Genomic DNA, 26,000 nt, shown 5'->3' with positions numbered 1-26,000 from the left:
TTCCAGCCAAGCTGAATATCTTAGGCAGTCATTGCTACTCACGTCTCGTTCTCTTTCGCTCCAAGCCTAAATAATGGTCATGAGCTGACACTGGCTTGGATCCACTCTGAAGCAGCTGTAAATTGTTGAAGGTGTTACTCCATGAGGAGAATAGTTGAGGGCCTCCCCTCCACCACTTCATCAAAGTAGTCATATAGGAATACAACAAGTCTGAGTACATTCAGCCCCTTGAGCCTGCTTTCCCATTCAATAAGATCATAGATGATCTTCCACCCAAACACTATTTTTCCTGTCTTATTCCCATATAGATCATAGCCCAGTCCAGCACAGGAACATACTCTCATACATGATGATGGTCCGTATACCTCACATGGTCCATATTGCTCCATTCCCTGCATATCCATGTGCCTATCGAAAAGCCTCTGAAACGCCATAATAGTTTCTGCCGCCATCACCATCACCATAGAGGCAGTACACAGAAGGTTCACCAGACTGATTCTTGGGATGTCAGGACTTTCATATGAAGAAAGACTGGATAGACTCGGCTTGTACTCGCTGGAATTTAGAAGATTGAGGAGGGATCTTATAGAAACTTACAAAATTCTTAAGGGGTTGGACAGGCTAGATGCAGGAAGATTGTTCCCGATGTTGGGGAAGTCCAGAACAAGGGGCCACACACAGTTTAAGGATAAGGGGGAAATCCTTTAGGACCGAGATGAGAAAAACATTTTTCACACAGAGAGTGGTGAATCTGTGGAATTCTCTGCCACAGAAGGTAGTTGAGGCCACACAGTTCATTGGCTATATTTAAGAGGGAGTTAGATGTGGCCCTTGTGGCTAAAGGGATCAGGTGGTATGGAGAGAAGGCAGGTACAGGATACTGAGTTGGATGATCAGTCATGATCATATTGAATGGCGAATGGTGCAGGCTCGAAGGGCCGAATGGCCTCTACTCCTGCACCTATTTTATATGTTTCTATGTGACAAACGGCGCCTATACACTGTCCACCTGACTCGACACTTTTTGGGAACCCTGCACCTGTACTCCCAGATCTCTGTTCGCCAACATTCTCCGGGGCTCCACCATTTACTGTACGTCCTTCCCTAGTTTGACGTACCCAAGCGCAACACCTCACGCTTGTCAGAATTACTCATAAGTCCCACTTGAAAGCAATGCTGTTGGCACTTTCCATCACTTTGCCTTTGATTGAGAGTAGATTGATGGGGCTTTAATAGCCAAATTGGATTTTATATCCCTTTACGTGCTTTGGTTTGAAATCTTGTCCGATAACGTCACAGGGCATTGCCTTGGGATGCTTCATTACCTGGATGTGAAAACCATTTCAAAATTGGAAGTTATGGATGGAGAGAGTAGAGGATATACACAAGGCAGTCTGTAACAACCCAGAGCTGATTAAATTCTACTCGTTTTGCAGCAATCAGTCACATTTGATGTGGATACTTTGAACAGAGCTCTCACTATATCACAGAAAAACCATTGCATCGGCAAAGTACTTTGATGCTTTACGATTGATAAATTACATTTCTTACCAAAAATAACGTAATGAAGATTAAGTCGTTGGCAATGGCAACAATATATATCATCCCTCCTTTCAGGTTTTAAATGACAAATGCGTTGAAGCTTTGCCCCAGTTATCAGGTCTACCTGAACACCTCCACAAGATCACTTCAATGAGTCCCTGTGACTTGCGATAGAATTACGATGGGGGTTTAAAGAGTTAAACGTTTCCCGCCCGTAATATATTCCGTTCAAATTCCATAGTCGTTGAAAAAGAGAATGCCACTATCTGCAGAGCAGGGTCTATGGGGATAACAGAGGTTAGAGATCCAGGCTCTTCCACCACAAAGCAATTTGTAGAACAGCTGCTCCCAGGTTTTGACGACCACATGAATCATTCATAAGCATGTCCTTTCAAATAATCTGCACAGGCATGGGCAGCAGAACCAATGTAACCAGCACGAGTCCTCTTTAAGCAACTCTACTCTGAAGGGTGCGGTACAGCAGTGGTAACATTGCTAAGAAACAAATCTGATTGAGGTACATTGCTCACTTGAATCGAGCACTGACGGTGGAATTTTTAAATCTGAACAGGATTGTAACAGTGAGGGTGAACAGACTGTTGCAAATGCTCAACTGGTTCGCTGGAGTCCTCAGGGGGGAGGAAACCTGTCATCCTTACACAGGCTGGCTTATTATAACAGTGATTACACTTCAAAAGTACTTCGCTGGCCCTTTGGGAAATGAAAGGCGTGACATACTGTACATGCCAGTTCTTTCTTTCTGCGTGACTCCAGTCCTCTAACTGCTCACTGAGGTGGCCCAGCAAGTCAGGCAAGGGAACCTGGAGAAAGAGTCGTGCCTGTGATGCCCATATCCTTCGAGTGAAGAGGATTCAGCGGTTGGCCGGTATTCACTTCACCAAGCAGGGGGCACCAATGTGATTTACCCCTTGACTTTTACCATGCTACAGACCAGCAAACTCCATTCATTTGCGAGGGGTAACTTTTTCACATAAAGGGTGGGTGTGCAGAACAAGTTCAGATTCAGATTCAATTTTAATTGTCATTGTCAGTGTACAGTACAGAGAGAACGAAATGCATTAAAGTTACCAGAGGAGGTAGTTGAGGCTGGGACTATCCCAACTTTAAGAAACAGTTAGACAGGTACATGGATAGGACAGGTTTGGAGGGATACGGACCAAATGCAGGCAGGTGGGACTAGTGTAGATGGGGCATGTTGGTCGATGTGGGCAAGTTGGGCCGAAGGGCCTCATTCCATGCTGTATCACTCTTTGACCAAATGCTCGAGCAGTGATTTTTTTGATCAACAGGAGGGTGAATTGTTGCCATCCATTCCATACCCTCACACTGTAAATGAGATCTAAGATCATATCTAATCGTATGTCTGTCTTTCTATTGAAAGTCGAGGGGGAGCATGAGCGCAGTCCACCGCTACCGCAAATGTTGCAGTCGAGTCTCCGGCATTTTGGGAACATGGCAGGTGTCAGCAAATGGGGGAACCACTCGTGCGAGATCTTTTTGTTTCCAAAATTAAACTTTATTCAGAATAATAAAAAAAAATATACAAAACAAGACAGTGCAAAAACTCTTCCGACATTCACAATGGCTACATACATTCATTCGTGTTATATTCAGTTGTGTTCACCAACTATCCTTATACCCGACACCCTTGTCACTCATGTGGCCCCCTGGGGTGATATCCCTTCCCTTGTTTCGAGGGGCGTCTCCACCACACCCTGCCCCCATGTCCAGCAGCGGAAGGGCCCTAGACTGTGGCCCTCCCCCACAGAGCCTTGGCATTGACTGCACCGAGCTTCAGTGCGCCCCTCAGCACATGCTCCTGCAGTCTGCAGCGGGCCAGTCGGCAACATTCCCCGACGGACATCCCACTCCGCTGGGAGATCAACAAGGCTCGGGCAGACCAAAGAGCATCTTTCACCAAGAGGATGACCTTCCAGCAGCACTCCGAATGTTTCCTTGGGAACTGTCTGTAAATCAGAGAGTCCTCTGTTATGGAGCTGTTCAGGATGGACTGTGACAAGGACCCTTGCATCATTCTCCAGACTCTCTTCGCAAATCCACAATCTGCGAAGAGGTGGGCAACGGTCTCCTCTCCTTAGCAGCCGTCCCAAGGGCATCATCAATCAGAGATGGATGCCTGGCACCTACCCAGTCTGCTTATCTCGAGAGAGAGAGATATATATATCTGGGCTTTATATTCCTCTCACACTCACTATTAGAACTTCTATTTTATTTTGGTCATTAGTAAACTGAAATGAATAAAACCACCAGACTCACCGTCAACCATCTAACCAAGTAGCATAAACAGTCTCACTGCGGTCTCTCACCAGCAAGGAAAAAAACATCTGAAATTCACACTGTCACTAATGAGATATGCTGTTTATTCTTGAGGAGAGATCAGTTCTTGGATTCTTAGACGACAGAGGCAATGCCAAGTGTCGAATGATAACTCACACATGTTCATTCCAACTTGGATTTTTCACTGCTGCTCTCATTGACGCCACTGAGTTGATCGTATTCTGGGGGTGGGGAGCAAGGAATGTCAGGTATTGCCTTATAATTCATTGCGGAAGACAGCTCCATCGAATCACCACCAATGATGAAGAACCATTCCGAGCACTGGCTCAATCAGTCATCTGAGAATGTTTCCATGAAGGTGACTTCTAATGCAGTTTTCCCAGCAAGTTAGTAATGACATCTTCCAGGAGGAACATGCAGGTTTCACAAATTGCACAAAAGAAAGAGCCCAGCACCTCAGAGAGTTATCAACTCTTTCTAGATCCCAGCTGCGAGAAAGCAAAAAAAAAAAAAGGAAAAAGGCTTGTTCTGCTCACAAAAGATGTCAGGACTGTCTTATGAAGAAAGACTGGATAGACTTGGTTTATACTCTCTAGAATTTAGAAGATTGAGAGGGGATCTTATAGAAACTTACAAAATTCTTAAGGGGTTGGACAGGCTAGATGCAGGAAGATTGCTCCCGATGTTGGGAGGTCCAGGACGGGGGGTCACAGCTTAAGGATAAGGGGGAAATCCTTTAAAACCGAGATGAGAACTTTTTTCACACAGAGAGTGGTGAATCTCTGGAACTCTCTGCCACAGAGGGTAGTTGAGGCCAGTTCATTGGCTATATTTAAGAGGGAGTTAGATGTGGCCCTTGTGGCTAAGGGGATCAGGGGGTAAATCAGAGATATACAGGTACGGGATACTGAGTTGGATGATCAGCCATGATCATATTGAATGGCGGTGCAGGCTCGAAGGGCCGAATGGCCTACTCCTGCACCTAATTTCTATGTTTCTATGTTTCTAAGACAAATCTAATCCCACTAATTACTGACCAAATGGTCTATTTTTGATCATTAGCAGAGTGATGGAAACATAGACAATAGGTGCAGGAGTAGCCCATTCGGCCCTTCGAGCCAGCACCGCCATTCAATGTGATCATGGCTAATCATCCACAATCAGTACCCCGTTCTGAATGTAAAACCCATCATCTGCGTTAATGATTTTGCTCGAAAAGTCCGGATACCGGTGAGAAAGCTTGTTCATGTTCATTAGATCACAAGTGATAGGAGCAGAATTAGGCCATTCAGCCCATCAAGTCTACTCCACCATTAAATCATGGCTGATATACAGTATTTCTCCCTCTCGACCTCATTCTCCTGCATACTAATCAAGAATCTGTCAATCTCAGCTTTAAAAATACCCCATGACTTGGCCTCTCTCTGACCAAACAAATTCCTCCTCATCTCCTTTCTAAAGGTGCGTCCTTTAATTCTGAGGGTGTGCCCTCTGGTCCTGGACTCTCCCACTAGTGGAAACATCCTCTCCACATCCACTCTATCCTGGCCTTTCACTATTCAGACAGTTAAACACTCATCAGATGTTGACCCAATCACCCCTCGTAACCCTCCTCTGGACCCTCTCCAATGCCAGCACATCCTTCCTCAGATACGGAGCTCAAAACTGCTGACAAATTGTTCTTTATTCAAAGGGAATTAGAAAAGAATTTGTCCACCATCCATTCAGATGAAGTAACGACTTCCCAAAGTCACCTCGAATGGGGTTCAGCACCCAGATCCGAGTGGAATAAGGTGATATGTGATTGAGAATTCAAACCAGGAATTTCTTTCCATACAGTAATTCAATCTGAAATGAACAGGCATATATTTTTGGTCAGAAGTGGATTGGGTATAAAAGCGGTGACCTTACATGGTCAAAAAGCCTGCCGATGCTCCATTCTTGAAATGACGATGATATTAGCAGACAAATATTTAATATGTTCATTCCTCTGCCTGCTTTTTGAAGAGGCATTACTTCTGCAAAGTTCACAGGCAGGGGATTGTCATCTGAATGCATTATATGTTCACCTCCTAATATCCTGGCATCACTGTCTTGCCTTATACAAATAATGGTCACATTGGCCTGGTCCAACCCGGCAATGGGCTGGAGCAAGAGCCAGCAGAATAAGAAAACGGGAACAGGAAAACTGAAGGGCTAGATACAGGCAGAGAGAAACTACTGACAGCCAAACATTCCTTTTCTCAGAAAATTACCCTTCCTTCTTTCACAAAATGTGCTGCTTACATTCTGAAGAAGGGTCTCGACCCGAAATGTTGCCTATTTCCTTTGCTCCATAGATGCTGCCTCACCCGCTGAGTTTCTCCAGCATTTTTGTCTACCTGCTTACATTTGGATATCCACATTGAGTGCATCAAATGCAGGGTGTTTAGTACATGGAGTAGAGACAGGGAAGAAATGGAAGGACAGGTCTAGCTTTATTATTATTATCACGTGTACCGAGGTACAGCGAAAAGCTTTGTTTTGCATGCCCAAACAGATCAAATAATAGACTTTACTTTAGACGTCAGTCTTTAGAGATACAGGGCCTTCGCAGCCTGTAGTCAGGATCGAACCCGAGTCTCTGGCGCTGTAAGGCAGCAACTCTACATAATACTATACATACTGTAAATATAATCAAGCCAAACTCAGTACAATACAATGGGTAGAGCAAAGGGTGCAGAATATAGTTCTCAGCATTGTAGCGCATCAGTTCCACAGACAAAGTCCAATGTCCGCAATGGGGTAGAGGTGAATCGGACAGTACTCTAGCTTATGGAAGGACCGACCAGAAGCCTGATAACTGAGGGGAAGAATGGAATAAAAATGAACTGTGCTTGCTGGTTTATACCAAAGATAGACACAAAATGCTGGAGTGCGAACTGCAGATGCTGGTTTAAGAGAGGCACAAAAAGCTGGAGTAACTCAGTGGGTCAGACAGCATCTCTGGATAAAAAGAAATAGGTGACGTTTTGGGTCGGGACCTTTCTTCAGATTGATTATAATGGGGGTGGGAGGGGCAAAACTGGAAGTAAGAGAAAAAAAAACCCAGGACAGATCGGGGCTGGCAAGATGCTGTTCCCGAGTCTGGTGGTACGCGCTTTCAAGCATCAGCATCGTAGCCCAACTGGAGGCGGGAGCAATAGGAATGACTGGGGTGGGATGCACATTGTGAAAGAAGTCGACAGCTTTTAAACCTAATACAACAGTAGGCACATATCTCCTATCAGTTTATATGCAAAATGCCTGCAGGCAATTTCTAAATCAATGAAAAATGAGAATGAGGTTCCTCTTTGGGTTCCGACGAGCCAAATTGGTGTGAAGTTGGAATCGCATTGGAGAGAACTGTTTGGACATATGCAATGACCTCAGGGGCATTTATACCAAGAGCATGTGCCACTGCTACTTGGTTCTTATACTGTAAGTGCATGTGAGCTATGTGATGTCCCTTTACTTGAGAGTTTGCACGTCTTTCCTGCGGATGCTCCAGCTTTCTCCCACATAAGTCCGCAAGACATAGGAGCAGAATTAGGTCATTCGGCCCATCAAATCTGTTCCACCATTCGATCATGGCTGACAATTTCCTCCCCATCCCCATTCTCCTGCTTTCACCCCGTAACCTTTGACGCACAAAGACGTGCAGGTTCGTAGGTAAATTGACCCTCGAACTTGCCCCCAGTGTGTAAAGAATGGGTGAGGAAGTGGGATTATATAGAACTAGTATGAACGGATGCTCAGTGTGGACCCAGTGGGCTGAAGGGCCTGTTTCCATGCAGTATCTCAAAACTAAACTGAACCATAGAACTTCTGGAAGCACTGAAAGGAATAACTGTTTAGCACAAACACTGTTTTAACTTGAGTCAATTCGGCATAACGTCTGTGCATAGTTTACACCCCACCTCACCTCTGCAAGTGCAAATCCACGTGACTGTAATGGACAAGGTCCAGCTTTCAGGAACTGTGACTAAACCACTGAAAGAGATGGCTGTGCTGCGCATACACACACACACACACACTTAACATAGCATCTTGAATTTATTGCAGTTTCAATAACGGGGCCATTTAATATAAAAATGTTGGGTAAGTCATTGCGATTGGAGTCGGGCCAACATTCTACAAGATATCTGCTTCCATTAGTCAGCACACTTTAAGGTGCCTTTGAATAGTGGAGATGAAAAAGCATGAAATACTAAATTATTTGGTCAATCAATCCTGTGGGCAGAGTTTAATCAACTCTTACAATACATTTGGGGCGAGGGCCAGTCAGTCATGCTTGAAAATGACCCTTAAAGGACAAAAACTTCCCTGGGGAGGTCAGCCGGCAGCTAATGGGCAAGGTGCAGCGCAGCTTCCTCACAGGGACTCCGATCTGCAACGTTGATTCCGCTATGCTTCATACAGATGCAGCCTGACCTGCAGGGCATTTTCTGTTTTTGTTTCAGAAGCAGCTACAGTGTTTTTAGCTTAGTTTAGTGATACAGCGCGGAAACAGGCCCTTCGGCCCACCGAGTCCGCGCCGACCAGCGATCCCCGCACACTAACACTATCCTACACACACTAGGGACAATTTACATTTTATACCAAACCAATGAACCTACAAACCAGTGCTTTATTGTCATATGTCCCAGATAGAACAATGACAATCGCAATAATAACAATAATGGTCTGTGTAGTTCAGATCGTGGACTGTGTTCAAGGTTGTCAAAGTCTACAGCTACAGAGATGGGCGGAGAAATGGCAGATGCAGTTTGATACGGACAAGTGTGAAGTGTTGCACTTTGAGAGGTCAAATGTAAGGGGAACAGCCCAATGGCGTGAATATTAAATGTTCTAATTCCTAGGAAATTATACAATTAATGGCGTGACCCTTAACAGCTTTGGTGTACAGAGGAATCTTGGGGTCCAAATCCATAACTTCGTGAAAATGGCAACACAATAGATAGAGTGGTAAAGAAGACATGGGCTGCTTGCTTTCATAGATCGGGGCATTGAGTATAAGAGGCAGGAAGTCATGATGCAGCTTTATAGCACTGAGGTTAGGTCGCATTTGGAGTATTGTGTGCAGTTCTGGTTGCCCCCATTACAGGAAGGATGTGGGGGCTTTGGAAAGGGTGCAGAGGAGGTTTACCAGAACACTGCCTGGATTAGAGGGTTTCAGCTCCAGGGAGAGGTTGGACAGATTTAGATTGTTTTGTCCGGAACGCCTGAGCTTGCAGGAAGACCTGATAGAAGCATCTAAAATGATGAAAGGCATAGATAGGGTAGACTGTCAGAAATTTATTGTCCCAGAATGGATAAATGAAATACGAGGGTATAGCTTTAAGGTGAGAGGGGCAACGTTTAAAAGAGAACAGATGCAGAGAAACCGAGAGAAAGGGCGGCATGCTTACAGGATACAGGGTGGGGTGGCTGTGGGAGATAGTGGGTTTAGAGCAGTGAAAATACAAAATGCATGTTTAATTCTCCTGTAGTTACCGAAGGAGGGCCTATGCAAAGGGAATGTGTCTCTTGAAGGTCAGGGGAAGGGACGAGGAAGACATTTTAAGGGGAATTTTGTTCATCTGTTAATAAATAAGCAGCAGTGACATTGGTAGATGTCAAGCAGTGGGCTGCCCAGCTGCACACTCAAAGCACAGAAGATGTGCGGTAGACTCGTTACGACCCACTCAATTTGGTCCAAGAATGTTCCTGAACTGACATTAAGGCATCACGCCCCTATAATGAAACATCCTTCCAGGTTTTTAAATTGGTTTGGGATCACTGTTGCTCTTTCTGTTCAATTCCCACTGGCAAAGTTCACCTGGAGGTTGACTGTGTGTGGGGCCTATTGGGAAGGTTGGAGAAGGAAAGGAAGGAAATAAGAAGGAAAAACACAATGCTATCAAGAAGATTGTACCCACAAAAGTGACACATCAGTATCACTGTTGCAGCTTTTAAAAAATATATTTTTTAAGCGATACACTTAAAAAGAACACACAATACTCAATAAAACTTAACACAAACATCCAACGCAACATTCTTCACTGTAGTGGAAGGCAACAAAGTTCAGCCAGTCCTCCTCCTTTGTTCACTCGTGGTCGGGGCCACAAACCTCCGCAGACTTCTTCGCCGAGGTGAATTCCTTGAGCCTGTCACTTCAAGGAAACCTCCCGATGCTACGCACGGCTCGTGACAAAGTGGCAGCGTTCAGGAGGAAGATTCATCTTTATCAGAGAAAAGTCCAGGACGGTGACACGACTATCTTCCCTGAGATGACGACTCTCCTGGATGCTACGCCAGATGAATGCCACTTCCATGAGGAGATCTCCAACCACCTTCTAGCAAATTAGTGAAGCCATTGAACGTTACTCCCCCGGACTGGACGACCGCTCTCGTGATGGCCTTTTTCATTGAAGACGGTGCCATCAGCGATACTGACGTGACTGTGAAGGTTGAATTTTACCGAATTGGTAAAGATGCGCAGCTCAAGAGTGACTTAATGGATCAAGAGCTCGCCACGTTTTTGGCTAAAAGTGAAGGACTGCCCTGTTCTTTCGAAGAGGGCCCTGACTCTATTGGTCCAGTCCCCCTCAACTATCGCTGTGAGGCTGGATTCACAACCATGGTAACTCTGAAAACGAAGGCACGCAAAAGGCTTGTGATCAACGCTGACATGAGGTGCTGCCTGTCGAGCATTCGTCATCGTTTTGATCGCCTGATGGCTGTGAAGCATTTTCAGCCAACCCATTGACTGAGCATTGGCAGACATGTTTTAATAAATCGGGCTGGTTTTTTATCAATTTTTATTTTGGGGGTCACTGTACTGACCAAGAATGTATGATAATATAATAATCTTATTTATATAGCACATTTTTAGTCAACTTGCATTGACCCCAAAGTGCTTCACATAATTACATTACATTTTACACACAGGCAAAGGTGGGCGAAGTGTCTTGCCCCAAGGACACAACGACAGTATGCACTCCAAGCGGGATTCGAATCGGCTACCTTCCGGTCGCCAGCCGAACGCTTAGCCCATTGTGCCATCTGTCGTGGGGCCAAAAAGGTTAAGAACCACTGCACTAACACTTCCACAGGTGCACCTGCCTTTCTGAACCCCAATCGATCAGTAACTCTTCACATGCATAGACATTGCTGGAAAACCTCATATTTCGCTTGGGTAGTATGAACATTGACTTCTCTAACTTCAGATAGCCCTTGCTCTCTGTCTCTCTCTCTCTCCTCTCCTTCCCCTCCCCCTTCCCAGTCCTCCCACTGTCTCCCCCCACTTTCTTTCTTTGTCCTACCCCCTCCCCTGACATCAATCTGAAGAAGGGTCTCGACCCGAAACGTCACCAATCCCTTCTCTCCAGTTTCTCCAGCATTTTGTGTCTACCTTCGATTTAACCAGCATCTGCAGTTCCTTGTTAAACAATGCTGGAAAGCTGTTTGACGATCACTTAAGTAATGAGTGAAAGTTATATGTAATAAGTAAATAAATAAGTAAACCAACTTTTACCGCTGTACCATAGAGAGTATCCTGACCACCTGCTTCACGGTATGGTACAGCAGCTGCACTGCTGCGGACAGGAAGGCACTACAACGGGTGGTGAAAACCGCGCAGCACATCATCGGTGCCCCGCTCCCTGCCATGGATGCCCTCCACCGAAAACGGTGTCTGAGACGGGCTGGGAAGATCATCAAAGACCCCTCACACCCCAACCTTGGACTGTTTGCCCTCCTCCCATCAGGGAGGCGGTACAGGAGCCTCAGGTCACGTACCAGCAGGATGAGGAAAAGCTTCTATAACAACACAATCACACTGCTGAACTCGGAGTCCCGACGATAGATTTCTCTGGTCCCTCCGTCCCCCCCCTTTGCTTAATCATTCTGTATTTCCTGATTATTCTGTATCTTCTCTCTTTCTATTTTTTTCTTGTTTTTTTTCTCTTTATGTACAACTACTACGGACTGACGCAAAACTGCATTTCGTTGTACTGATACTTGTATTTGTGCGATGACATTAAAGTTGAATTGAATTGAATTGAATTGAAGTTAACGAATAACTGTAATATGTTCACTTATCGTAATCCCTCCCTCAGCTATTGTTTCTGGACAGTCATCAGGAACAGGAAGAGTGGCTGAGCTTTCCTCTCTCAGCAGGATACCCAACAGCTGCCAGCACTGTGCAACAATGCAGAGGGAGGTCTCATTGTGAGAACGTCTGTGGGGAATAGCTTTCTGAGCAATAGGGAGAGGTTCAGCAGGAGGATGAGGGGTGATCATATGGGTATACCAAATCATGGGAGGAGTGAAAATGGTCTCGACCTGAAACGTCACCCATTCCTTCTCTCCAGAGATGCTGCCTGTCCCGCTGAGTTACTCCAGCTTTTCGTGTCAATCTTTGGTTTAAACCAGTATTTGCAGTTCCTTCCTACACAGGGAGGAATACAGTGGGTAAATGCAGAGGCTTTTACCCAGAGTAGGGGAATCGAGAACCAGAGGACACGGGTTGAAGGTGAGGGGGGGAAGATTTAACAAGAACCTGAGGGGTAACTTTTTCACACAAAGGGTGGTGCGTGTTTGGAACGACTGCCAGAGGAGGTAGTTGAGGCTGGTACTATCATAACATTTAAGAAACATTTAGACAGGTACATGTCCAGGACAGGTTAGGATAGATTTAGAGGGATATGGGCCAAACGCAGGCAGGTGTGATTAGTGTAGATAGGGCATGTTAGTTGGCATGGGCAAGTTGGGCCGAAGGGCCTGTTTCCATGCTGTATGAATGTATGACTTTACAAGGTGATAAAAGGTGACTGGCAGTTCTGCTTTGATTCATTCATGGCTAGATGTCTTTGAACGGTAATTTAAACCCACATTTGTAACTAAATGATGTGAGAGAAGATCTTGTGCATTCACATCCCACTGGAAACTCAGCTGGATCAAGTGAAGAATTTCACCTGCGTGTTTCATTTAAAATTCTGAACCAGCACATCGACACCCACACTCTATCCTTCCATTGCAACTGCCCTCCCCACTCTCGGCATCCCACACACCGCGATAAATAATGACTCGGCTTTTAGTTCCACAAACAGAAAGGGCAAATTACATGGGCATATAAGAAATTAGTTTGGGATCTAAGACTTTCATTCACTTAATGAAAATTGCACACTCCAGGGGCCTGTAACCTGCAGTGTCCCTTTATGAATTCAGGGCACACTCCAATCATCTGAAATTGGAAATTGCTATTGACAGACATGCTCTGACACACAAAATGACCAGCTCAGCAGCTCCTGAATCAAATGCAATGTTTTCTTGTGTTCTTAATTTTAAATTAATTATCTTTCTGCTTATAATGTATTCTCTAGGTCAATAGTTCAGAAGCCACTCCCCAGGTTTTGGGCTGGATTTTTCCAATCTAACAATGTTTCAATACATATCAATCCATTAATGTATTTAATTTTGCTTGCGATTCGTCAGCCTTGTTTATTTAACCACTTCACACTCCGATTCTTGACTCTTGATAGTTTTGTTGAGTTGGCTAGGTTGTCGAACTAGTGTAACTAGTATAACTAGTATAATGATTGGCAAATTAATTTCCCTCCTGGGATAAATAAAGTTCTATCGTATCATATTGTATCGTATAAGATGCACGGCTACATTTGGTAGGTGCATGGAACGACCTGCCAGAGGAGGTAGTTGAGACTTTACAGCAAGATCATGTAAAGATGATAAGAAGCTGCAAGAGCTCCTTGCACTATTAAGAGGTCTGATCTGCTAGCAGTGCCTAAAATGTAACCAGTCTCGTATTGAATCGTCGAAGAGGGAGTGGTCTCTGGTTTTACAATTAGATCGCTAAATTAAACGCGACAGCATTATGATTCATTGGACTGAGATATAAATGCATAGATGGATTTTTTTGATAAATGTACAAGCAAGGAAGCTGTGCTCAACCTTTATAAAACTGATTAGACCCTGCAAGTAATTCAAGGCATTACAGTTTGGGAAGGTTAAGGGTGTAGACTGTTGATAAGGGACTTCAGTTATGGAGAGAGCCTAAAACGGCTATAATGGTTCTTCTTAAACTGACAGTTGAGGGGAGATTTAATCCTGATGGCCAAAACTGTCAAAGGTTTTTGACAGGGTAAATAAGAATAGCTGTTTCCATTGGCAAGAAGGTTTGTTTAAGATAAATACAGAAGAACCAGAGGTGGGGGCCAAAAAGGATTCATGCCACAAGTTGTCATGGCATGAAGTGCACTGCCTGAAAGAGTAAATAAAGCTAATTGAATTGTAACTTCCAAAGACGGAATCATGTGTACACTTAAAAGGGAACATTTGCAGTGCCACAGCAAGTGAGTGAGTGTGGTGAATGAGAGATCATTTTTCAGTGATTAGAGAGCAATGTTAAAGTATTGGCATGGGCATGTTAGGCACAGCGGCCTCTTTCTGTGCTGTATCATATGAAATGATGAACAGATGCCCTATTATGGAAGCAATATAATGTACATGGAGAATTAATTGTAATATGAGCTATGTTTTTTAAGGATTGCCCCATTAGTCAATGTAAAGAGTTCCACCAGATTCCAAACTTCAATAAAATTCAGAGATACACACAAGGAACTGCAGATGCTGGAATCTTGAGCAAAGCATAAAATGCTGGAGGAACTCAGCAGGTCAGGCAGCATCTGTGGAGGGAATGGACATGCAATGTTTTGGGTCAGGACCCTTTTTCATACTGATAGGATTAGGGGCGAGGAAGCTGGGAAAGAGAGGTGGGGTGGGGCACCTGTATCACCCTATCAATTATAGGCACAAATGCTGGAGTAACTCAGCGGGATAGGCAGCCTCTCTAGAGAGAAGGAATGGGTGATGTTTCGGGTTGAGACCCTTCTTCAGACTGAAAGGGAAACAAAAAGGGAAACAAGAGATATAGACGATGATGTAGAGAGATAAAGAACAATGAATGAAAAATATGCAAAAAAGTCATGATGATAAAACAGGCCATTGTCGGTGTTTGCTGGGTGAGAACTAGAAGCTGGTGCGACTTGGGTGGGGAGGGGATGGAGAGAGAGGGAATGCAGGGGTTACTTGAAGTGAGAGAAATCAATATTCATACTACTGGGCTTTAAGCTGCCCAAGCAAAATATGAGATGCTGTTCCTCCAATTTGCGATTCTACAATGGAGGAGGCCTCGGACAGTAAGGTCTGTGCGGGAAAGGGAAGGAGAATTAAAGTGTTTGACATCCGGGAGATCAGGTAGGTCCAGGCGGACTGAGCGAAGGTGTTCTAGTACACGGTTTACGGGGAGAAAGCAGGAGAATGAGGTTGAGAGGGAAAGATAAATCAGCCATGATTGAATGGTGTAGTAGACCTGATGGACCCTAATTATGTTCCTATAGTCATAGGGAACCTATGAACTTAGTAGCTCAATGGAGTTCAGATGTGGACTGGGAATACAACATCCCCACCATCACACCTCCTCACCCCCCCACCCCTAGCAGAAATACTGTATGATACATTGGTGACCAATCACGTCGTTTTTCTTTGCTTACAGGCAAGATACAAACCAAGCTGTTATGATGTTGCTTTCCACAAGTGCCCACATGATTGGGTCAGCTGCCCGAAACCATCAGGTCCACACACTCACTACAACGTCTTTATACAAGGCCACCACTTCAAACCACCTGCTCTGCTTTAGTCATTCCTTGTCAAGCCAAAAAGAAAACCACGGTGTTGACAAAAGCATTTTCAACTTTTACAGCCCCGGTCCACCCCAGGCAAGTGATTTATTTCAGAGTGGTGATGTTGATACTGCAATGTTGTGAGCAGCTGTTAAGAGTTCCAATGAATCGTTGAAAAATGGACTGCTTATTGAATGTGTCACCCTACAAACTATGCTGCGCACAGCCCCGAATGCAGCACGATGGTTTCTGCAATCTATCCCTTAACTAATTCCCCGTTGGGATACGGTAGGTGTCTCTCAACGGGACCCCTGGGATGGTCACATTATCCAGGCACAGATGTTTGAAGTAGCCCTTCGAACGCTGTCTTATAAAAGAGAGAGAATTAAAGACTAGCTGCTCCTTCTCACACAATCCCAAGGGAATGTCCATCGGGAAAGATCCAGGGAACTGGATAATCAATCCAGCTGATCTATATAGAATGCACAGAAATAAACTGCTCTTCTTTCAAGCCAGCATTGGGAGACCCCAGCCAAGAAAATAATCTGTGTGTCCAGAAATAAATTTTTAAAAGGGGGCCATTGAGTCAGAAGAATTGGATTTAAGTTCCACCTTGTTTATGCAGCATTTCACAAATCGACAGCACAAACAAAATACCACTCAGTGAAGAATTGTACAAAAAAGATCAACGACAGCTAAAAGGAATAACACATCAAAGGGAATGAAGCAGTTGGCATAAGAGCAGAATTGAAGGAGCAAATATTGACCCCAGGAAATGGGGTAGGGACTAAATAAAACACTGTTTCCCTCTGACTATGGACCATGAGGGCAAGGTTTGGGCTGCTTTGTGGTGCCCTCATCGTCAAATCATTCTATTATCTTCTCTGCCTCATCTTCTAGAGTTATGGAGTCACGCAGCGTGGAAACAGGCCTTTCAGCTCAATGTCCAAGCTGACAAAGTTGCCCCATCTACACTAGTCGCACCTCAAGTTCAAGTTCCAGTTCAAGTGAGTTTATTGTCATGTGTCCCTATATAGGACAATGAAATTCTTGCTTTGCTTCAGCACACAGAACATAGTAGGCATTTACTACAAAACAGATCAGTGTGTCCATATACCATGATATAAATATATACACACACACATGAATAAATAAACTGATAAAGTGCAAATAACAGGAAATGGGTTATTAATAATCAGAGTTTTGTCCGAGCCTGGTTTAATAGCCTGATGGCTGTGGGGAAGTAGCTATTCCTGAACCTGGTTGTTGCAGCAGTCTTCAGGCTCCTGTACCTTCTGTGGGGAAGTATCTATTCTGAAGATGGTGTGGGGTCTTTGATGATACTGCCAGCCTTTTTGAGGCAGCGACTGTGACACCTGCCTGCGTTTGGCCCATATCCCTCTAAACCTTTCCTATCCATTCCTATCTTCGGAAGGCGAAATGAGAAGTGGTTGGCAACAGATTAAAAAACAGAAAGGATAATGGAAGGTAAAAGGGAAGGAAGCTAAAGACCCAGAGTTACAGATGGACAGGTGAGTCAGAACACACACCCTGCATTCATCAGTAATGTATAATTGGACACTCTGCTGACAAACTTGACGCTGGGATATTTTTGTCATGTTTCTAACGGGAGTTAATAAATTGAATGACACGTGCTCCTGGAGCCAGTCAAAAATAAACAAAAGTCTTCAAATAACTCCGCTTGGCCGTCTCCTAACAGAATGAATGCGGCTTTACCAAAAAAGGGCAGGAACCCCCATTAATTGGCCATATTTAAAGGCACGGTTGGGTCATAGGTATGTTTATAGTTGAGGGGGCTATTAGACTACATTAATACACTTGCGCAAGTGAGTGTTAACCCCCTCACACCCACGCTTGGAGCTGTGTCCAGGAGTATCCCACCCTCTCTCTGCATGGGCTCACGCCACTAGTCCTAACTTGCCCTGAAAGTTATTCATTAACACCCCAGCAGACGACAAGAATGGCTGGGAGCCGATGCGCGCAGTTAAAACAGGACGCCTGCTAATTATTTGTGAATATTTACTTGATTTTATTGCGTTTTATTTTTGTTTGCCTCCAAGCCCTTATGTTGAGATTGATTCAATAAACAGCCTCCATTACCCAAATAAAGATTGCAGCCACAAATATTCCCTCTCAGAGCGTACTTAAATAGGAACTCCAACTCACATATTCTATTTTCCCCATAAGCACTAATTCCAGCCGGCAGTAAAATATTGATCACCTACAGTGTGGCAATCATTTATTTTTCTAAAATCAGCCTTATGAATCCTGTGTTAATGTTTCACGTCAACTCACTAGTAGGCCCAACGCATGAATGTACACACTCCTGGACCCCAATTTGTTCCTGGGGACACTACACAGTAGCGCACTCTCATGGATAGACACAAAATGCTGCAGTAACTCCGCGGGACAGGCAGCATCTCTGGAGAGAAGGAATGGGTGACGTTTCGGGTTGAGACCCCTCTTCAGATGTCTTGACCTGAAACCTAACCCATCCTTTTTCTCCACAGATAGAAACATAGAAAATAGGTGCAGGAGTAGGCCATTCGGCCCTTCGAGCCAGCACCGCCATTCAATGTGATCATGGCTGATCATCTAAACTCAGCATCCAATTCCTGCTTTTCCCAATATCCCTTAATTCCTTTAGCCCCAAGAGCTAAATCTAACTCTCGCTTGAAAACATCCAGTGAATTGGCCTCCACTGCCTTCTGTGGCAGAGAATTGCATAGATTCACAACTCTCTGGGTGAAGAAGTTTTTCCTCATCTCAGTCCTAAATGGCCGACCCATTATTCTTAAACTGTGACCCCTGGTTCTGGACTCCCCGAATATTGTTCCAACATCTAGCCTGTCCAATCCTATAAGAATGTTTTGTTTCTATAAGATTCCCTCTCATCCTTCTAAATTCCAGTGAATACAAGCCCAGGCGACCCATTCTTTCATCATATGACAGTCCCGCCATCCTGGGGATTAACCTCGCGAACCTACGCTGCACTCCCTCAATAGCAATAATGTCCTTCCTCAAATTAGGAGACCAAAATTGCACACAACACTCCAGGTGCACCAGGGTCCTGTGCAACTGCAGTAGGACCTCCTTGCTCCAAAACTCAAATGCTCTCGCAATGATGGCCAATGATTGGCTTTCTTCACTGCCTGCTGTACCTGCATGCTTACTTTCAGTGACTGATGTACCAGGTCTAGTTGCACCTCCCCCTTTCCTAATTTGACACCATTCAGACCATTCTGCCTTCCTGTTCATGCCACCAAAGTGGATAACTTCACATTTATCCACATTATACTGCATCTGCCATGCATCTGCCCACTCACCCAACCTATCCAAGTCACCTTGCAGCCTCATGGCATCCTCATCGCAGCTCACACTGCCACTCAAAGATCTTGGAATTGAAAGCTATAGGGAACTGGCAGGGTGAAGGAGCTGAGAACCACGGGTCGGCAGTGATCATATTGAATGGCGGAGGTAGACACAACAAGCTGGAGTTAACTCAGCGGGACAGGCAGCATATCTGGAGGGGTAGGCTTGAGGGTCTGGTTCATTCCTGCCCGAGTATTCTAGTGTTAGGAAGAAAGTCTATAGGCACTCTCTAGTCCACCGGGTGCAACAGTCAGGATTGCGAGAAATTGTGAGCATCTGCAATCCACAGAGGGACACAAGGAACTGAAGATGCTGGAACCTTGAGCGAAACACAAAGTGCTGGAGGAACTCAGGTCAGGGTCCCGGTGTCGCCTGTCCGTCAATTTCCCTCCACAGATGCTGGCTGACCCGCTGAGTTCCTCCAGCACATTGTGTTTCACAATGGGACCCAGGGGCATGGATTTTTTACGCACGATTTCGGCAGGGACTGGCTTTGAATCTTCCGACTCAAGCAAAGGGGGGGCGTACCAGAACACCGACTGTAACGGTTAACATTGTCAGCCCTCTGTGGCATGTGAGTATTTACATGGGGATTAAGGTGAACTACTGTACACATTTCGTGCACGCCTGAATCCCAGTTCAATCGCCCTGAAATCAAACCAAACTTGGTCCCGGCATTGCTCAATTAGTTCTGCTGGCCGCAATAGATTTTGTCAAGCGCTCTTAAATAATTCATGAGCGGTTCCCACTGAGGCAGCCAGTTTATAAAACACGATTGCGTTGGGAGGAGCTAAGGCAGGTTGAAGATAGCCCACCGACCTTTTATTAAGTTCCACAAAACAATTCGCTGTTCATTTAACAGCGTGTATGAAAGGCATTCATTTCTGCACTGGCTGCAAAGAATAAATCACGTCGCGAGCAATGTTGATGTCTGCAATACAAACCTTCAAGTTTGAACTAGTCACTGACGTGTAACAACTCCCACCCACCGCACCTTGCAAGCCCGTTACACAGGCAGGGACTGGGGTTAGTTAGTTCATATATCATTCTCCACAGAAATGGCCCACATGCTTCAACGCGAGAAATAAATCGCTGCTTTTTAACACTCCAGTGCCGGCTTCAATATTTAAGCTTTAAAAAAAAAAAGCCATTGCAAACGGGCGTCCCAGAAAGAGTGAATGATACATCGTTGCTACTGACATGTTCAATTGTACAAGCACTGCCTTCAGGGTAATCGCAAATAGATAAATTAACAGTAAATTGACACGGAGATAAATACATTCAGAAATATTCTATTCCGTTAATCTGCGTAAGTGTCTTGTGTAAACATTATCATTCACCCCCGAGTAACAAAATTCACCACACTTGAGATTCATTTGCACTTTCCGTGTCTTTGCAATCAGCTCAGATGAAACGGCGTTACAGATTCAAAATAGATTTTCAACTCACCAACTCTGAGCGTCCGGGCTGGTCTGTTTGTGTAAAGCCACAGAAAACCCAAACAAACTCCCTCGCTCTCCTTCCTTTGCGATCGTGTTAGTTGTCTCCAGATTAAACGCCGAGCCCTGGGCTGCCAAGAGTAGCCAACACACGCGCAGCAGAGGTGTCATTGCTGTAAATGTCTCTGGTGCAGGAGAAGCGCTTTCACAGCTTGACAGAGAGGTACTGACTGGTTGAGGAGGGTGTGTGACCTCGTGTATACAGGAGACGGGATGTACCGCTGCCACTGATGCTGCTGCTGCTGGTGGTGGTGGTAAAACACTCCCTCCCTCTCCATATACACAGGCTCTCACTGAAGTCTGACGAGGCTAACAGTAACCCTTTCACACCTCACTGGGTTATTTTAGATTTGAAATCCCGTGGACAAACATGCTTGACAAATTAACGCCAACTGCAGTATTACGCGCGACAAATTTTATCGAATTATAATCAAGTGGGCGGAATTGAAGGAGGACTGCGGAGCCTCGAGGTATTGCTATTTTGGAGATGGTGCACAGTTGGTGTAATGGAAACACTTGGATTATTTATATTTGCTACAAGTTGATTCTGAGAACACGTTTAACGTTTTTCTCGAGATGAGGAACTGCAGATGGTGGAATCTTGAGCAAATTATAAAGTATTGGAGGAGCTCAGCGGGTCAGGGGCAACTGTGGAGGGAAAGGATAGGCGTCGTTTCTGGTCTTTAGTTGAGTTTATTGTCACGTGTACCGAGGTACAGTGAAACATAGAAAATAGGTGCAGGAGGAGGCCATTCGGCCCTTCGAGCCAGAACCATCATTCAATATGATCAGCCAAAATCAGTACCGCGTTCCTGCTTTCTCCCCACATCCCTCGATTCCACTAGCCCCTAAGAGCTAAATCTAACTCTCGCTTGAAAACATCCAGTGAATTGGCCTCCACTGCCTTATATGGCAGAGAATTCCACAGATTCACAACTCTCCAGGTGAAAACGTTTTTCCGCATCTCAGTCCTAAATGGCCTACAGTTCTTAAACTGTGGCCCCTGGTTCTGGACTTCTTAAACATCGGGAACATTTTTCCTGCATCTACCCTGTCCAATCCTCTAAGATACACAAAAATGCTGGAGAAACTCAGCGGGTGCAGCAGCATCTATGGAGCGATTGAAATAGGCAACGTTTCGGGCTGAAACCCTTCTTCAGACTTTGTCCTGAAAATCACTTTGTCCAATCCTCTAAGAATTTTTATATGTTGCTATTAGAAACATAGAAACATGGAAAATAGGTGCAGGAGGAGGCCACAAGCCAGCACCGCCATTCATTGTGATCATGGCTGATCGTCCCCAATCAATAACCCGTGCCTGCCTTCTCCCCATATTCCTTGATTCCACTAGCCCCTAGAGTTCTATCTAACTCTCTCTCAAATCCATCCAGTGACTTGGCCTCCACTGCCCTCTGTGGCAGGGAATTCCATAAATTAGATCCCCTCTCATCCTTCTAAATTCCAGCGAATACAAGCCCAGTCGACCCATTCTTTCATCACACGTCAGTCCTGCCATCCCAGGAGTTAACCTGTTGAACCTACACTGCACTCCCTCAATATGGAACATGGAAAGGTCATATTTTGAGTCAGGGCCCTTCTCCAAGGCCAACCCTAATGTCACCTATCCTTTTTCTCCAGACCTGCTGAGTTACTCCAGCACTCTGTGTCCCTTTTTTCACGCTAGAATCTGGACCATTTGGATTTTGTTGACTGAAGTAGATATAGACGCTGCTATGGATATTATTTTAACAGACTTCCACAAGGTATTTGACAAAGTCTACTACGAAAACTAATACTACTTGTAAATAAAGGCAATTGCTTGACATTGAGTGGAACTCAACTGAGAATCAGGAGGTCAGAGGGTAATGGGAACAGACGGAACACACAATGAACTGCAGATTCTGTAATGGTGGGTAGAACACAGAGTGCTGGAGTAACTGTGGAGAACATGGATAGGTGACGTTTCACAGAGTGCTGGAGTAACTCAGCGGGTCAGGCAGCATCTATGGAGCTAAGGAAATAGGCAACGTTTCAGGCCGAAACCCGCAAGGGTTTCGGCCCAAAACGTTGCCTATTTCCAGAAGGATTTCGGCCCGAAACGTTGCCTATTTCCTTAGCTCCATAGATGCTGCTGCACCATAACTCAGTGGGTCAGGCAGCATCTGTGGAGAACATGGATAGGTGACGTTTCACAGAGTGCTGGAGTAACTCAGCGGGTCAGGCAGCATCTGTGGAGAACATGGATAGGTGACGTTTCACAGAGTGCTGGAGTAACTCAGCGGGTCAGGCAGCATCTGTGGAGAACATGGATAGGTGACGTTTCACAGAGTGCTGGAGTAACTCAGCGGGTCAGGCAGCATCTGTGGAGAACATGGATAGGTGACGTTTCACAGAGTGCTGGAGTCACTCAGCGGGTCAGGCAGCATCTATGGAGCTAAGGAAATAGGCAACGTTTCGGGTCGAAACCCGAAAGGGTTTCGGCCCGAAACATTGCCTATTTCCAGAAGGATTTCGGCCCGAAACGTTGCCTATTTCCTTAGCTCCATAGATGCTGCTGCACCATAACTCAGTGGGTCAGGCAGCATCTGTGGAGAACATGGATAGGTGACGTTTCACACAGTGCTGGAGTAACTCAGCGGGTCAGGCAGCATCTGTGGAGAACATGGATAGGTGACATTTCAGAGTGCTGGAGTAACTCAGCGGGTCAGGCAGCATCTGTGGAGAACATGGATATGTGACATTTCAGAGTGCTGGAGTAACTCAGCGGGTCAGGCAGCATCTCTGGAGAACATGGATAGGTGACATTTCAGAGTGCTGGAGTAACTCAGCGGGTCAGGCAGCATCTCTGGAGAACATGGATAGGTGATGTTTCACAGAGTGCTGGAGTAACTCAGCGGGTCAGGCAGCATCTCTGGAGAACATGGATCAACGACGTTTCAGATAAGGGCTCTCCTTCAGTCTTGACCCACAACGTCGCCTATCTGTGTCGTTCACAGATGCTGCCCGATTCGCTGATTTACTCCAGCACTTCATGCTCTACGATAACAGATAGGAGGACAGACCGGCAAGATATAACCAATGTGCCCCAGCAACGATTATTCATTGAATGCAATGCAGTAAAATACACATATCCTAGTTTGCCAGAGGTACAAAAATAGACAGCGTTGAGACCAATATGAGATGAAAGCTCAACTGTAAATAGAAATAAAAAACATGTGAATGGGAAAGCCTGTGATAAATGGAAATTCTTGTAGCCAAATGTGAGGTCAACCACTTTGAACTAAAGAGGGTAGAACTGAACATTTTCTAAGTGGCGCAAAACTGGAAGCAGTGAAAGTTCAAAGAGACTCTGTACATCAATCATTAAATGTCACTGCGAGATACTGTATGAAACTGTTGTTGGATCTCATTTGGAGTATCTTATACAGTTCTGCTCACCCTATTACAGGAAAGACATGCGGGCTTTGGAGAGGGTGCACGAGAGGTTTACCAGAATATTGGCTCGATTCGAGTATAAACTATAAGGAGAGGTTGGACAAACTTGGATTGTTTTCTCTGGAGCATCAGAGGCTGACAGGAGACCTGATAGAAGTGTATAAAATCACGAGAGGCATAGATGAAGTGCCTGGTCAGAGTATTTTTCTCAGAGTGGAAATGTTAAATACTGGAGGGAATACCTTTAAGGCAAAAGAGGGCAGCCTAAAGAGGCTGTCCCACTGCGGCGACCTAATCCACGAGTTCTGGCGAGTTTGCCCTTGACTCATACTCGCAGCATTGTCGACACGAGGTCGTAGGAGGTTTTCGTAACTCTCCTTCATGCTCGAGAATGGTCTCCGCGTACTCGAGGCCTCGGCAAGGTCGCGGCATTTTTTCCAATGTTAAAAAATGCGCGTGAGTAAAAAAAGGTTGCCATGGGAAAAAAAATCGATAGTTTTTTTACTCGTAGGTTTAGTCGTCGTAGGTCGGCATGTTAGTCGTATGGAGCAAAGGTGAGTATGTGGAGTTAGCTCACAGGTTAGTTATGATATCATTAAAATGATGGAGCAGACTGGAATTGCCACCTCCAAAATTTAGTTGCTATGACTTGTATGGAAATATCAAAAGGCACTGAACTTTCATGGAATCTGCTTCTTTAATGCTGAATCAACAACAAAGTGATTAGTTTTCCTGTTTGAAAAAATAGTCGTTCAGCCAATGTCATGCGATTGGTTTCAATCCCGAGACCTATGACTCGTGACCTCTGCAGACGTTATGTGCTGCCTTTTTAAGGAAAGTGCACAATTGTGGTTTTATCAAAGCCATCAATTAAACCACACTGTGGCAGCACAGTGAAGTCGCTTACACACTTAAGTTAGCAGTAGCTCAAAAAAAAGAATTGCACTCAATCTTCCTGGGTTTATCGGGGTTAAAAACAGCTCGGCTTTCTGGCTCTGAACACAAACCATTGACCTCTGCTGCAAAGTGCATTTGTGTGGACGTGGTCAGGCTCAGCTGTGCTGCTGCCCTCAGAATCAATGGTGAAAATGACAAATGACCAGTTTGGTAAAACAGTGGAGGGTTACACCTGTGGGGCTTTGGCCAAAGAACATTCAGGGAAGAAGTTGGGGAGTAAATTATTAAATAACAGAGGTTCAGTTGGGTAGTGGTAAACAGTAGAATTAGAATGGAAGAATGCCCAGCCAATCAATTTATTAAAAAAGCTATTTGCCACGCACAACCTCAGGATAATCCAAAGCCAATAATGTATTTTTTGAAAAAGGAAGCAGACTGCTGGAGTAGCTCGGTGGGACTGGCAGCATCTCAGGAGAACATGGATTGTTCAATGTGTTTAAGAAGGAACTGCAGATGCTGGAAAATCGAAGGTACACAAAAAAGCTGGAGAAACTCAACGGGTGCAGCAGCATCTATGGAGCGAAGGAAATAGGCAACGTTTCGGAGTCTGAAGAAGGGTTTTGGCCCGAAACGTTGCCTATTTCCTTTGCTCCATAGATGCTGCTGCACCCATTGAGTTTCTCCAGCTTTTTTGTGTACCTTGGATGGTTCAATGGTCTCTTTATTATCACGTGTACCAAGGTACAATGAAATACTTTTTATGCATACAGCTCAGCAAGACTATCACCATACACAATCCCCCAGTTAGTACAGAATGTATAGAACAGCCCAGTCAGTCTAGATGCATGAAGCACCATTTTGGAGAGGTGACGTTTCGGGTCGAGACCCTTCTTCAGATGCAAAATCTCTTAAAGTCTCTTAAATCTCTTAAAGAGAAAAACATTTTTCACACAGAGAGTGGTGAATCTCTGGAATTCTCTGCCACAGAAGGTAGTTGAGGCCAGTTCATTGGCTATATTTAAGAGGGAGTTAGATGTGGCCCTTGTGGCTAAAGGGATCAGGGGGTATGGAGAGAAGGCAGGTACAGGATACTGAGTTGGATGATCAGCCATGACCATATTGAATGGCGGTGCAGGCTCGAAGGGCTGAATGGTCTCTACTCCTGCACCTATTGTCTATGTTTCTAAAGTCCTTTCCTGAGATGCTGTCTGTC

General features: G+C 45.0%; 1 protein-coding gene across 3 annotated transcripts in view; it reads right to left on the bottom strand.

Moving 5' to 3' along the window:
• Positions 1–22,379, bottom strand: part of LOC129714728 (integrin alpha-7-like) — a 124,103-nt gene extending 101,724 nt beyond the window's left edge. The window contains exon 1 of one of the 3 annotated variants that reach the window (XM_055664523.1): positions 20,406–22,379. In XM_055664523.1, the coding sequence (XP_055520498.1) occupies positions 20,406–20,566 (161 nt within the window). In that variant the 5' untranslated portion in view covers positions 20,567–22,379. The remainder of the gene's footprint in view (positions 1–20,405) is intronic. The other 2 variants (XM_055664522.1, XM_055664521.1) reach the window with 2 other exon arrangements.
• Between the last annotated feature and the right edge of the window lie 3,621 nt (positions 22,380–26,000).

This window comes from Leucoraja erinacea, chromosome 40, assembly GCF_028641065.1.
Source record: "Leucoraja erinacea ecotype New England chromosome 40, Leri_hhj_1, whole genome shotgun sequence".
NCBI lineage: Eukaryota > Metazoa > Chordata > Chondrichthyes > Rajiformes > Rajidae > Leucoraja > Leucoraja erinaceus.
The sequence above is the reverse complement of the archived record's forward strand: the minus strand, read 5'-3'. Positions and strand labels throughout refer to the sequence as shown.